The sequence below is a fragment of the Perognathus longimembris genome, chromosome 28 (genome assembly GCF_023159225.1).
Source record: "Perognathus longimembris pacificus isolate PPM17 chromosome 28, ASM2315922v1, whole genome shotgun sequence".
In the NCBI taxonomy this organism is placed as follows: Eukaryota; Metazoa; Chordata; class Mammalia; order Rodentia; family Heteromyidae; genus Perognathus; species Perognathus longimembris.
In genome coordinates, this window is record NC_063188.1 from 31598824 (window position 1) to 31614486 (window position 15663).

At 37.2% G+C, this 15663-nt stretch overlaps 1 protein-coding gene across 4 annotated transcripts in view; it reads left to right on the forward strand.

Moving 5' to 3' along the window:
* Window positions 1-15663, forward strand: part of Chrdl1 (chordin like 1) — a 115224-nt gene that overhangs the window by 29490 nt on the left and 70071 nt on the right. For all 4 annotated transcript variants that reach the window (XM_048336194.1, XM_048336195.1, XM_048336192.1 and 1 more), the window contains exons 3-4: window positions 344-456; window positions 3009-3102. In XM_048336194.1, the coding sequence (XP_048192151.1) occupies window positions 344-456; window positions 3009-3102 (207 nt within the window). The remainder of the gene's footprint in view (window positions 1-343; window positions 457-3008; window positions 3103-15663) is intronic.

Sequence of the window (15663 nt, forward strand, 5' to 3'; positions counted from 1 at the left end):
TACCTTGAATTTCCAAGTAAAAGGAACACATTTGCAAATAAAAGACAAATGATATGTTCACTTACCATTCTAAGTGAGCAATAGTTAAAATTTGTTGTTTCACTCTTAGCTACTTAATGTTTATACAAGTCTTGATATCCCTCAGTGCATAAATAAGACTAACAGTATTTATAGCTCATTGTGAAAATCCATAAAGGAAAGTATATAAAACACTGAGCCAGTAGTAAGGGTTCTATAATTACTCACCATGGTACTAAAGTGGATGGAATCTGTGAGCACATTTGGATTTTGTGATTTGGCCCATATTTTCTAACAGACATATTACTTATCTCCTTCCTAACAGATTCAGAGACATATTGTATGTTTCAAGACAAGAAGTATAGAGTGGGTGAGAAATGGCATCCTTACCTGGAACCATATGGGTTGGTTTACTGTGTGGGCTGCATCTGCTCAGAGGTACGATTTCTCATGTTTGTTCCTCAGCATGCAGAGTGGCTTTTGATGTTCACATAGCCAGCATAAAAACATAAAAGAAATTAAGATACAGGTTGCAAGGAAAAATAAACATCTGTCTTGTTTCTGCTATTGTACTTTGGATTTGTTTTTGTGGGATCTCTGAGTGTTCATTATGGGCAGATAGATACCTATGGTCATTTAGGCTAATGACATAAGACATGTTGGGAGAGGGAAGAACTTGATAATTGGAAAAAGTGCCTAGATTGTCAGATCAAATGATTTGCAGAAAGTATTTTTTAAACCTGGTCTTTAGACAGGAGATTAGGAGAGATTATATATTGGTTGATTGGGAGGATATTTTATGTTGTCTCAGCCAATAACTTTAATTAAGACTAAGATTCTGAAAGCTTGGCCTGTACCTTGTTAAGGATTACAGTTGTCTTGGCTTGATATTGGCTTGTATCCAGTCACTTAGAGGCTCTTGAACAGCTTAAATATCATCTTTGTGATAAGTAGATAGTTCCATTTTGTTTCCATGGTCTTGTCCTAGGACCACAGCTGTAGTTTATATTCGTGAGTAAGTGCCTATGATAGATAGTGTTAGGCTAGGATCCCTCGACCTCTGTACCATTGACATTTGAGGTGAGAATTTTTGTGATGAGGTCTGTATTGTACATTTAGCAGCACCTCTGGCCTATACCCACTAGATTATAGTAGCACAAAATCCAGTTGTGACAACCAAAAATGTCTTCAGACATAGTTGAGTTCCCAAGAAAGGAAAATCACCTTTGGAGGAAAACTATTGCATTAAGACAATTGGGAAGGGAAGCTTTGCACTGGGGGCATTAGGAATGAAGAATTCTGTGCACACAGGAAGACATTTCAAGACCAACCTGTTACTTGAGACTTGAGCAAGAACTGCAACTCTTGCATCATGCCCAACTATAGCAGGAACTGTCATTTAAAAGGGTGGATATTTTGCCATTTGAACAGAATTTTGAGTCTTTAGAATTTTGAACATGCAGAAACCTAACCTTCAATTAATGTCAGGTATTAAGAGTCTGTGGGTTTTAGAATTTAAATGAACTAAATCTCCAAAGTTGTGTTTACCACTTTTGAGCCATGTTATGTCACACGTGTTATTTGACCTCTGAAAATTCCTTCATCTTCTTTAAAATGAGATGTTGATAACACCACTTTCATAGAATTGTGGTAAATATTAAATTCACTAATCTACTTAAGTCATTTTAAACAAACCTAGTCCTGGTAAATATTAAAAAATTAACTGGATTATTGTTGCCATCTCCATCACTAGCACTATGGCTATCATGACAATTATTAATCTTTTAACTATATTGGAATTCAGTACACAACATTAAAGATTAATTTTATCACTCAGGCAGGCCAGGGTGGTGTGATTTCGGATAAGCTTCAAGTATTCCATTTCCTGATGATACTACCTGGCTATAAGCAATGTGATACATAAGGAGCCTCTGTGGTGTTTCCAAATGCTGCACTCCAGAAATCTTTTCTAGAAAGCAAACTAGTAAAGGGGATGTGATAAGATGATTTTGATTTGGAAAAAAAAGAAGTCTGCCTCTTTAAACAGCTAGAATATGTATTACATACAGCATCTAGGACCTGATTACCTGATTAATTATGAAAGTATTTTGTCACATTCTTGACGTGACAATTTGGAGATAGACTGCTAACCCTTGGAGGCTGAGACTTTGATGTCTGCAGGGCAGTGTAAATGTTAATATGATTCAAACACCAACAGTTCACACACTAGGCATCTTTTCTTTTCTCCACATATTTCATCACCTTCTTCTCCCATAACAGCCTGACAGATACAAGTAGCTTTTGCTTCCAAGGTATTATGAATGAGAAATGTAAATGCAAAATGTGTTTTTCCAAAGTCTTCCTTTGTTCTAGCAATGACTGATAGCTGTCAGAGCTAGAGAATCATCTAACTGAAGAACCAAGCAGGAACCCAGTTGCCCCACCCAGGAGTACTAGCTAATCAGCTCAATTCCAAGTCTTAAATTGTTCTCAGGAAAAAAATTGTTAGATAAAAAGGGAAATGAGGAGAGGAGTCACTCAGCCTACTGGACCAAGGCAGAGTTATATAGAATCCAGAATTCACGTGCTAGGGATGCTTTCTTGCACAGGGGTGGATAGCAGCTCAGGGGACCTATTATTCATCATCCCTTCCCTTCCATGGCATCAGGCAGATGATTACAAAATCAGAGTAGGCTGTTGGAAAAGACATGCAGAGAGAACAGGGGAAGGGTAGAAATGCCACAGAGTCATGCCAGAGGAAGCCTCCCACAATGGGAGGCTTTGGAAGTGGAACAGCCATGATCCCAGCCATAGAATAATATGCCAATAAGCTTTCAATCCATCTAGCCATTATGCTGGTAATGGGAAAAGAAAAAGTGTTTCTTGCATTCAGTTTCTTGGGTAAGCCCCTGAATGAATTTCCCAAACTGGCATGATCCCAGTGACCTTTGAAAGACATTTCTGTTTATTTGGTGTCTTCTCTCTTTCAGAATGGGAATGTTCTTTGCAGCCGAGTCAGATGTCCAAATCTTCATTGCCTCTCTCCTGTGCATATTCCTCATTTGTGCTGCCCTCGCTGCCCAGGTAAATGATTTCTCCTTTTTCTCTTCACCCAACCCATCCCAATTCCTCAGAAGGGAAACGTCTATAAAAAATAACAATAGGATAGTTTTAGTCAGCCCAAATTGGCTGCTCAATACAGTTTATAGCCCAAGTGGGACATGTGTAGACACTAATAAGTTACTGGGTAAGTAGCAACAAATTTTCATTGGGCCTTTAATCATTTAAAAAGGGATGCCAATTGTGGGGTAGGGACTTGTGGCCTTAAACAGCCTCTTCTTGCCATGGACAGTGGGCACCAGGGGAGTTGTAGCATTGTGGCACGTGTAGTATGCAATTAGTGCTGGAACTGCATCCAAGCATAGCTTGGAAATGATGAGGAGCTGTGCATAAATCAAACGAACTGACCCAAAGAGGTTTATGACAGTATAAAGCTGCCTGCCAGCTGAATAGTGGACTCCTTCAAACTGCACAGTTATTTTGTTAAGAGTAACTATGGGGGGAGCCAAGCAGAAATGTTTTCACACAGCTGCTAGGATGTTACCTTTCAAAATTTGTGGTTAAGGTAATTTTCTGAGGCAGGGGTTCTCTCAATGACATTTTGTTCCCTCCAAGCCAGGTCTGGTTCCCACAGCAAAGGCATGGAGACATGGAATGCTTCAGAGAATGCCCATCAGCCCAACCCCAGTCCTAGAAAAAGTTACATGACCCTGTTGCGATCTGCAAAGTAGAAGTGTTGTCATCCTCTAAGGTGGTTCTAATATTCTCTAGCAAAGTTCTTGGCTCCTAGGTGGGATTTAGGAAGTCAAATAACCCCCTGAAATTAGTTGCATTTTGGCATACCTATGAACAGAAGTAAATACCTTTACAGATCCATTGATTTACTGGTATTTCTTTATAAGGAACACATTTGTGTATCAATAATACCCTCAATGAAAGACAAGCAATTTTTTCCAGATGACAAAAGGTCACACACCATATCACCAGTGTGTCATTCTGATCACTGTAATGATAGAATATGCTTCAACATCTGAGAGACTTGAGCATATAACCAATCTGAAAATTGTTTTTTAATAAATTCTGAGACTTACTGGGTTTGCATGTGTTATTTAATTCTATTGAAACTTAATTACAAAGGCATGATATGGGAGGAGCAGATGTACATAGGACAGTATTTCTGGTAAAATGACAACTGCACAAAATTTTTTTAGTTGCCAGGTAATCTGTTAAATCACTTCATAAAATCTATCTTTCCCAGAAGTCCCCAGAGATGTTTTAATGTAATAGGAATTTGTCTAACCACTAGGTAAAGATTGTTCTTCCATTGGGAAGGAGGTTGAGGCACATACTACACAGAGAAAGCACAGTGTGGCTCTCATGTATCCCAGGTGACTGGAATGTAGCTGATAAAGGATAGTATTCAGGGGAAAAAGTGGAAAATATAGGCAAGGGATTATCTTAAAGGAAAAAGTGCTAAACAATTGAGATCCTAAATCACAGATAAAATGCAAAGAAATAAGTACCATTGTGTTTAAAACATTAATAGTTTATTTTATGGAATTCAGAAGCTTTTCTTTCTTTTTTTTAGAAGCTTTTCTTTCTTTTTCTTGTTCTTGCAGCTTGTTTCTTTGTTAGGCCATTTTCTTCTTATTAACTATTCAGGCACTCTGTGAGTAATAATACTAAAATTCTTGAATCTTTATATACAAAAATAGTTTGATTTTACCTTCATTCTTGGAGACAATTTGGCTGGCTATAAAATTATAGGTGCATCTTCATTTTCCTTCAAGACTTTGAAGAAATTACCTGGTGACTTTTTTTGTATGTGGATAAGAAGTCTGATGTTTGATCATAGTTCTTTTCTAAGTCCTTTCGTTTTCTCCTTCTAGCTTTTAAGATTTTCTCTTTCCTCTTTGATGACCTCAATGAGATGTGTAGATGTATGATTTTTGTTCCTTTAGCCTGCTTAGCATGATGTTTTCAGTCAAAGGACTTAAATATCTCTTCAATTTTAGCTATTATTTTTCTGAAAATTGCTTGTTACCCCTTCTATTTTTTCTCCCTGGCAAAATTGTCTTTGATGTATGTTTTTGTATCTCATTGAATTTATTCTTTAGGTCTCTTAATGCCTCCTTTGGTTTTCAATTGTGGCATATATTCACTAATGATATTACTTCATCTCTATCCTTCAATTCACAAATTCTTTTCATGCATACTATTTAGAGTATGTGTTGGGTTTGTCTGTTTTATCTTCAATAACTAAATTTTCTTGTCAAATTTTGACAAGAACTGTACTCACTACCTTACATATGTAACTGTCATCCCTCTGTACATCACCTTGACAATAAAAATTTTAAAGAACAACTATATTTTCTTCCAAGTTTGCAGTTTTAAATGTCACATATTGCTATCTTGTAATCTGGTGTCAATTCTTGATATCTCCATCTCTTTGTTTCTTTGAAATGTTCTATGCTTTTTTAAAACACATCTTACATTGTTCACATACCTGTGTTTTTCTGATATAAATTCTGATCTTTTTCCCTTGAGGGCAGATTTAGTTTTGAATTTTTCTTGATTTTCTAGATTTTATTTAAAAGCACATTATCCACCGAGATTGCGTCTTGCACGTGTCTTCTGTTCATTCTGTAATGGTTGGTCATTTTAGGCCGTGGAGCACAATTACTAAGTTATTTATTGATACCTAAGCTTAGACTTCTCATGCTTGATTCTCTGCCTCTGTTGAATTGTGCAATGCTAGTCTGTGATAATGACCTTGAACTTTGACTTAAGCTACAATTTGGAAACAGTATTGGGTGTGCAGAGCTGTTAGCTCCATTTTAATGTAAGGAATATGACTCCAGACCCCAGATATGTTACTTCGATTTTAGTCATTGTGGCAATATATACCTGAGTAAATCAATCTAAAGGAGGGAAGATTTCTTATGGGTCCTGGTTCCAGAGATTTTTCTCCATGGTTGCTTGGCACTATTGCCTTTAGGCCTGAGGTGACATAGCGCTTCATAGTGAGAATGTGTGGCAGAAGAAGATGCTCACTTCATAATAGTCAGGAAGGAATAGCAGGGGAGGAGAAGGAACGGTCAAGTCCAACTTATCTATATCTAGTCCCAGCTGCCATTGGCCCATATAGCTTGGGCTCCAATTTATTACTATTTTTCACTTATATCTTTTATTTCTTAACATATCATTTTAATAACTTGTCAGTTTAAATTTATTTTTGTAGTTTTGCATGCTGTTGCTCTTCTTTGTTTAGAACACTACATATTTGCCATATTGAACCAGTGGAACCAGTTATTCTTTTTCTGTTAAAACTAAAAACAGACAAATGAGTTTAAACCACAGCAGAGAGTGGAATGGGGTTTGATAAAAGGTAGAACTGTGGATCACAACCCTAATATCCTAAATCCTACAATAAATGATTAAGGAGTATATGTTAGCGTCTTTACTGAGCATGTATGGAAATAAAGCATACTCATCTGAGTTAGAGCTGGCATAGCCCCACTTTGAGACAGGGAATGGATGTGATGACTCTTCTGTATTTTTTCCAGCCCAGTGATTGTTAGGCATGAAGAAACACTTGCCTTCAGGGCCACAGAAATATTTTGTCAAAGAAAGGGGCTCTGGTTTTCTGTCTTAATCCAATAGAAGGCACTATGATTTAAAAAAAACCCTCTCTTAAAAATAGAATATATAAAACTAAGGTGATGAACAAACTCTCCACCAAAAAAGAGGAAACAAATAAGAAATATCTTGAAGGTAATGTTTTTACACACTGTTCAACAACAATGTAACATAGGAAACAATCAGCTAGATAGTCACAAACTCATGCTTGAAAGTCATTTTCCATTGAAAAAGATAGAGGCACCATCTCTTATCATTTGCCTCTGAGTTTTCCTTAGCTCTTACTTTCTAAACTCCTTACCTGTGAATTTTCCAAGGGTCTTTCCTATATTTGAATATGTTTTCTGCAGTTCCTACTACACCATGGAAATCATTATACACTTACTACTTTTTCTAAAATTACCAGAAAGACATCTGTATTGGTTCCCAGGAATAGCAAATAAAAGTTTGTCGTCAGCAGCACTTGTCCTAATTTCCGTGGCATAGGTCAGGTCTTGGTCATATACCACAAAGTTCTGTTGGGCCCATGGCACCAGTACTATGCAAAAACTGGAACATTCTTTAAGGAAATGTAAAAAAAATGCACAGGAGTCTTGCAGATCATTACTTTCTTCCTGGTCTTTAAGCAGGACATTGTATGGTCACTCATAATCAGATTTGTAGGAATTAAATCTCTTGGAGGAATGAAGTTGCAAAAGGAGAAAAGGTAGAGAAACAATCTGACTTGTTTCTTTTTTGTTTTTATATATATATATTATCACAAAAGGAAGGGTTTTCTACAGAGTAGGAATCTAAAGCATGATACTGTCTTTTAAATGGTCATTCCACTGAGGATTTGCTATTCAGAATTAATAAATTCGGGTTCCCTTGGAGGTATTCCAGCATTCCTGGGTTATTAAAGAGCTGTTATAAAATTGCCAAAATAACTGATTTGATCTGGTTACCAGAGACCTAATCCACAGTTTCTTTTCAGTTAGGTGTGAAAAAGTTTGGCTCTATGAAATGGTTTTATTAGGGATAGTGACAGTGCGGTTTTGCCAGGAGAGGCACTCCTTACCAAGTCTTTTAAATTCCAGATAAGTTAAGAAAATAAACTTCCCAGTGGTGCTGCATACTCCCATAAGTAGAAGGCTGGAAAGTCTTATGTCATTTACCTTTCAGTGGTAGTTTGTGAGTGAAATAATAAACACAGGCATTTTTACTATTATACATTTCTCTATGTTCTGCTCAACTATATACTGAAAAATACAGGGCTTTAAAAATGAATCTAAAATGAATTTAAAAATGAAAAACCACTCAAAACATAGGGAAATTTGCCACAGAGTATTAGCAAAACAGTTATACTAATGAAGAAGTGTTACAGGGCACTGGTGCCTCATGCCTGTAATCCTAGCAATTCAGGAAGGTGAGATCTGAGGATTGCAGTTCAAAGCCAGCCCAAGGAGGAAAGTCTGTAAGACTCTTATTTCCAATAAAGCACTCAGAAAGAGCCAGAAGTGGCTCTTCGTGGCTCATGTGATAGAGTTCAAAAGAAGCTCAGGGACAGCAACCAGCCCTTGGTTCAAGCCCCAGGACTGCCCCCCCCCAAATAATTAGAACTAGGAAACTGAAAGGGAATACCAAAATTGAGAGACACACAGGGTAAAAAAGACAAACGATTACAAAAGCAATACTTGTAAACCTGTTTAGTGTAAATCAACTGAACAACTCATGGGAGGAAAGGGAAAGGGGGAGGGGGGAGGGGGGAATAAGGGAGGAGGTAACAAACAGTACAAGAAATGTACTCAAGGCCTAATGTATGAAACTGTAACCTCTCTGTACATCAGTGTGACAATAAAAATGAAAAAAAAAGATGTTGGGTGCATACTGTAATTCTACCTACTCAGGGGTTGAGTTCTAAAGATCATAGTTCAAAGCTAGCCCAGGCAAAAAAGTCCTTGAGAATCTCCAGTTAACTAGCAAAACAATGAGACTGGAGGCATGACTCAAGTGGTAAGAACACCAGCCATTATTATTTTTTTGGTTTTTATTCTTTTTTATTTATTTGTTTATTTATTGTCAAAGTGATGTACAGAGAGGTTACAGTTTCATACATTAGGCATTGGATACATTTGTACTGTTTGTTACCTCCTCCCTCATTCCCCCCTCCCCCCTCCTCCTTTCTCTCTCCCCCCATGAGTTGTTCAGTTTGTTTATACCAAACATTTTCGCAAGTATTGCTTTTGTAGTTGTTTGTCTTTTTATCCTGTGTCTCTTGATTTTGGTATTCCCCTTCACTTTCCTAGTTCTAATACCAGTATATACAGTTTCCAATGTACTCAGATAAGATACAGAGATAGTACAGGTACAACCACAGGAAGGGGATACAAGAGTATCATCAATAGAAGCTACAGTTTCACCAGCGATTATTAAACAAAAATAAAAGCTAATTCAGAGCATGAGGGCCTGAGGTCAAGCCTCACTACTAACAAACACACACAGACACACACACACACACACCATACAATGAATATTACAAAGTACAGGTTTTACCTTATAAATGGTAACATTGGCTTGAAGGAAGAACTAAGGCTGCTGAGTTAATAGAAATAAGAAAAAAATGTATAGACATAAGACAACAATAACCATGAATTAAACTCTGAGAAGACACAGGATGTGGAAAAAATATGCAAAGAAGAATTAAAAGAGAAAAAGAATAGGACGGAATACTGTTGTTTCTTCATAGATTGCTGATCTGTGTTGAGTTAATGTAATTGGCATTCAGCTACTGTCAGTAGCACAAAATATTAATGTGCTGGGAAAATTGTGTGTGAATGAAAATGGTTTCCCTTTTGTATCAGCCTCATTACTTTGTTTAAAACACACACATCCAGTCCTCATAGTACAAATCCATACTATAGCAGAACAGGCTACAAAAGACAAAGGCAAGGTTAGAGCTGGGCAATGGTGGCTCATGCCTATAACTGTAGCTACTCAAGAGGCTGTGATCTGTGAACTGTGGTTTGCAGCCAGCCCAAGCAGACAAATCTAACAGATTCTTATCTCTAAATAACCAGCCTTGAGTGAGAGTATGAGGCCCAGGGTTTGAGTTCCATTACCAGAAAAATAAGTTAGATATGTGTTGTTTTACTTTTTTTTTCATTTTTGGAAGAATATATATATATATATATATATATATTTAAGTTTTTATTATAAAACTGATGTACAGAGAGGTTACAGTTTCATACATTAGGCATTGGATACATTTCTTGTACTGTTTGTTACATTGTCCCTTCCCCCCCTCCCTCCTCACACTTTCCCTTTCCCCCCCTGAGGTGTTCAGTTCACTTACACCAAACAGTTTTGCAAGTATTGCTTTTGTAGTTGTTGGTCTTTTTTTACCCTGTGTCTCTCAATTTTGGTATTCCCTTTCAATTTCCTACTTCTAATACCAGTATACACGGTTTCCAATATACTCAGATAAGATTACAGAGATAGTGTAGGTACAACCACAGGAAGGTGATACAAGAACATCATCAATAATAGAAGCTACAGATACAGATGGGACGTTGAAAGTAGTTACAACTGTGATATAACAATCGTTTCCATAACATGGAGTTCATTTCACTTAGCATCATCTTATGTGATCATAAGGGTATAGCTATTGGGCTCTTGTGATGTTCTGCTATGACTTACCTAAACCTGTACTAATTATTCCCAATAAGGGAGACCATAGAGTCCATGTTTCTTTGGGTCTGGCACACTTCACTTAGTATAATTTTTTCCAAGTCCTTCCATTTCCTTACAAATGGGGCAATGTCATTCTTTCTGATAGAGACATAAAATTCCATTGTGTATTTGTACCACATTTTCCTGATCCATTTGTCTACTGAGGGGCATCTGGGTTGGTGCCAGATTCTAGCTATGACAAATTGTGCTGTGATGAACATTGTTGTGCTGGTGGCATTACTGTGATTTTGTTTGTGGTCTTTTGGATAGATACCCAAAAGTGGGGCTGCTGGGTCATAGGGGAGTTCTATATTTAGCCTTCTGAGGAATCTCCATAGTGCTTGCCAGAGTGGCTGAACCAGTTTACATTCCCACCAATAATGAAGAAGAGTTCCCTTTTGGCCACATCCCCTCCAACAATTGTTATTGTTAGTTTTCTTGATATAGGACATTCTTACTGGGGTGAGATGGAATCTCAATGTTGTTTTGATTTGCATTTCTTTTATGGCCAGGGATGTAGAGCACTTTTTCATATGTCTCTTGGCCATTCTTATTTCCTCATCAGAGAAGTCTCTTTGTAAGTCTTTAGCCCACTTGATGAGCGGGCTATTGGTTCTTTGCGGTTTTGTTTTGGAAGAAGGTAATTTTTTTAGTTCTGCATATATTTTAGAGATGAGGCCTTTGTCCGTTGAATGGCCGGTAAAGATCTTCTCACAGTCTGTGGGCTTTCTGTTTATCTTGCGAGCTATGTCCTTTGCCGTGCAGAAGCTCTGCAGTTTGATGCAGTCCCATTTGTCCAACCTTTCTTTGATTTGTAGCCTTTCTGGGTCATTGCTAAGGAAGTTCCGTCCTGCGCCTAGGAGCCCAAGTGTTTCTCGTACCCCTTCCTTTAGTGTTTTCAGGGTGTCTGTTTTGATTTCGAGGTCTTTAATCCATTTGGAATTGATTTTGGTTCAGGATGATATATAAGGATCTAGTTTTAGTTTGTTGCATGTGTTGAACCAGTTTTGCCAGCACCATTTGCTAAAGAGGCTATCTTTCTTCCAAACTATTGTTTTAGCTCCTTTATCAAAGATTAAGTAGGCGTAGTTCTGTGGGTTCATTTCCGGTTCTTCAGTTCTGTTCCATTGGTCTTCAGGCCTATTCCGGTGCCAATACCAAGCTGTTTTTATTACTATAGCTTTATAATACAGCTTGATGTTGGGAATTGTAATTCCTCCAGCACTCTTCTTTCTGCTTAGGATTGTTTTTGCTGTTCTAGGTCTTTTATTGTTCCATATGAATTTCTGGATTGCTTCCTCTATTTCATTAAAAAATGGTGCTGGGATATTAATGGGTATTGCATTGAATATGTAGATAGCCTTTGGCAATATTACCATTTTGATTATATTAATCCTCCCAATCCAGGAGCATGGGAGGTTTTTCCATTTCCTTAGTTCTGACATAATATCATTTTTCAAGCTTTTAAAGTTCTCCTCAAAGAGGTCTTTCACTTCTTTAGTTAAGGTTATTCCTAGGTATTTTATGTTTTGGGGGGCTATTGCAAAAGGAGTTGCTTTCCTTATTTCCGCCTCGGTCTTCTGGTCGTTAGCATAGAGAAAGGCCTTTGATTTCTGAGGGTTTATTTTATATCCTGCAACTTTGCCAAAGTTTTGGATCAGCTGTAGTAGCTTGGGGGTAGAGTTTATGGGATTCTTTAAGTATAGGATCATGTCAAGCATACAAATCTAACAGATTCTTGTCTCTAAATAACCAGCCTTGAGTGAGATTATGAGGCCCAGGGTTTGAGTTCCATTACCAGAAAAATAAGTTAGATATGTTTTGTTTTACTTTTGTCAGTTTTTTTAACAACACTAAGGAAGTTTTATGTCCATCTCTCTAATAATGCCAACTTGTCTGTGACTGTTACTGATAGAGGTTACCTTTGACAAATTTGAGAGAGTTTGAGATCACCTGACCATTCCGAGTCTGTTTTTCCATCTTTCAACACGGACCTTAAGTATTTTTGTCCTTTTTTTTTTTAACTCTATCCCATACGTTTGTCTAAAAAGAGGTTCTTGTTTTATGGCTGTGTCTGTGATTCCTAGTATTACAATAATTAAGATGTGAAGTACTTTTTGGTCCCTCCAATGATTATGGAAAAAAAATCTCAAAGGGGAAATTATTTGTTTTTGTTGTGGCAAGTACATATAACATAAAATTCATCATTTAAATGTGTAGAATTCACGTGATTTCATATGATATGTAGTAGAGCAAGGGAAGTGAGACAGGAACAAGAAACAAAGCATCACCCATAATGTGAATATAAGTAATCATATCCCCTGGTGTTCAACAATTCATCCTTTCAAACCTTTTTTCCCCTGATTTGTCAGATGCTCTACATATGTGCCATTTTATGTGGAAAATAATTTGTTTGAACTTTAAAATACACCTGAAACTGTTTAGATTATTTCAAAGCTTATTCCAAGTAAAATTTTTGTTACCTCTAATTTTCCTTTTTTTCTTTTCTTTTTTTGCCATCCCCGGGCCTTGAACTCAGGGCATGAGCACTATCCGTGGCTTCTATTTTTTGCTCAAGGGTAGCACTCTGCCACTTGAGCCACAGCGCCACTTCTGGCCATTTTCTATGTATGTGGTGCTGGGGAATCGAACCCAGGGCTTCATGTATACGAGGCAAGCACTCTTGCCACTAGGCCATATTCCCAGCCCCTTACCTCTAATCTTCTAAGAAATTTGTAGCAAAGATTTGGGGACTTCCATTTTCAAAGTGTAGTATTATCTCTTGCATTCTTCATACATTTCTATTTTCGCTCTGCCTAATAACTAGTTAAGAAATGTTCATATTTATTGATTAAAATGTGATTGCTCTATTCCAAAAAATGTGTAGAACTCAATGACATTAAGAATTTTCACAATATTGTTCAATCATCATCACTAATTTTCAGCATCCTAAAAGAATGCCCTGTGCACTACTCCTTTGTTTTTCAATCACTTCTTATTCTTTTCCCTCAGTTCCTAGCAACCATTAATTTACTTATAGTCTCCATAGATTTGCAAATCTGGATTTCACACAAATATCATAGTTTGTTTTCTTCTGGCTTCTTTTACTTGCCATAACACTTTCAAATCTCTTGTACATGTTGTAGCATATACCAGCATTTCAATCTTCTTCATGGCTGAATAATAACCCATTGTATGGGTATATCACTTTTATTTATGAATTAATCAGGTGATGGTCATCATGGTTGTGTCCACTCTTTTCTGTGAATAAATCTGCTACAAGCATTTGAATACAAGTTAAGTGTGGCACGTGCTTTTAGTTCTTCTGGGTATATAACTAGGAGTGGAATTTCTGGGTCATGTGGTAATGCTATGCTTAACATATTGAAAACTGTTTCCCATATTTTAAGCTTGTTGTCTTCTGGTTCATCTTATCTCCTGCCTGCTATATGATTGCTGCTGACTTATTGCTGTTGCCAATTTGCTGCTGTTGCCATTAAGCCTGTCTTTTCTCCACCCTTTTCACCTCTCATATTCTGTTCTTTGCTAAATTCTTTGACAGTCAACCACTTTAATTTTATTGAAAATGTCAATTATTTGTAAAGAACAACAGCCAATTAGCTTGTCCCATTTTCTTTAATAGTTTTAGTATAAAGACAATAATTGGTCAGCAGCCAGTGCTTTGCCTTCAAAGGATTTATGGGAGTTTAAAAGAAATAAAATGAAGGTAAATCCTTGCCAGGTATAATTGTACATGTTTTGTAATCCCACTATTTGGAAGGATGAGATACGAGGATTGTGAGTTTGAGGAGAGCCTGGGTTATATTGTGAGACACTATCTTGTAATGGAACAACAACAGAACCTTCTGATCCAAAAACATTCCAAAAGCCTCACAATTCTGAAATGGTATTCACTGGATAGCAGAGGTTTTATATTATTACTATTGCTGTTTTATCATTGATATCATTATTATATTTGCCTGTTGCTAATAGCTGCCAGAGAGGAGAACCACCACTGATTACTACAGTCTCTGTATCTGTACATACCGCTCTCTCAGACCCCTTTAACTTTCTTCCAAACTTGGTTTCTATTATTTTTTTGCTCAATACTTGTCCTTAAACACTTAGAAAAGCACAAAGGGACAGAACTAACTTTTTTAAAGAATGTGATTTTCTGTTAGTATATATCAGAAGTCCTGAACTATATGAAAAGACTTCCCATCGTGGTAGAACATTTCATATTCAAGAAACTTTCAATATTCTAACCATTTTCTTCAGATTACATGCCTAAAGGTTGTTCTAAGGAACACAGTTTTACGAGATGGTAATAGTGTTTCCTAGGGAAAATATTTATGTGGTCAAGTAAATTTCAGAGTTTCCAAATCAGAGAAATTTAAACCTTCAATGTAGAACTTACTAGAGCCTTTCACGTGTTGCTACATTTTATTAACATACTAAGAAATATAGTAGATGGGCTGGGGATATGGCCTAGTGGCAAGAGTGCTTGCCTCGTATACATGAGGCCCTGGGTACAATTCCCCAGTACCACATATACAGAAAATGGCCAGAAGTGGCGCTGTGGCTCAAGTGGCAGAGTGCTAGCCTTGAGCACAAAGAAGCCAGGGACAGTGCTCAGGCCCTGAGTCCAAGCCTCAGGACTTCCCCCCCCCCCCCAAAAAAAAAAGAAATATAGTAGGATGCAAAGTTTTTCAGCTATAAAACTCAAGTTTATTGTTTGTGATTCTGAGCATTAAACTCAGTACCTCACATATGCTAGGCAAACCCTCTGTCACTTGAATCATGCCTCTAGGTCAGTATGTATTTTTGTATAGCACTTTGCAAGATTCATGTTCTTTAGTATATGTTTTAAGAAGTGTTAGACCATACCGTTCAGTTCCCAGAATTTATTTATATAAACAGTACCTTAGTTTAGAGGAGTTCATTGGGCCCTAAACTCATGCTAAGTACTACTCAAATTTTAACTGTTAAGGACAAGCTTGGACACTAGATAAAATGATGACTCCCAGTCCCTACATTATAAAATCTGATTCAATTGGACTACACTGATTATCATACATTTAAAACAAGCACCTTATTATTTCTGATCACTTTGACTGAGGAATGCACTACAGTAATAGGGCCCAAGAGACACTGTGAGGAAGGAGGTCAGAAGATTTTAGAAAGCAGTCCTGGGTAAGACCTTGTAAAAGAGAGATTGGTCTGTGAATCTGCAAAGGG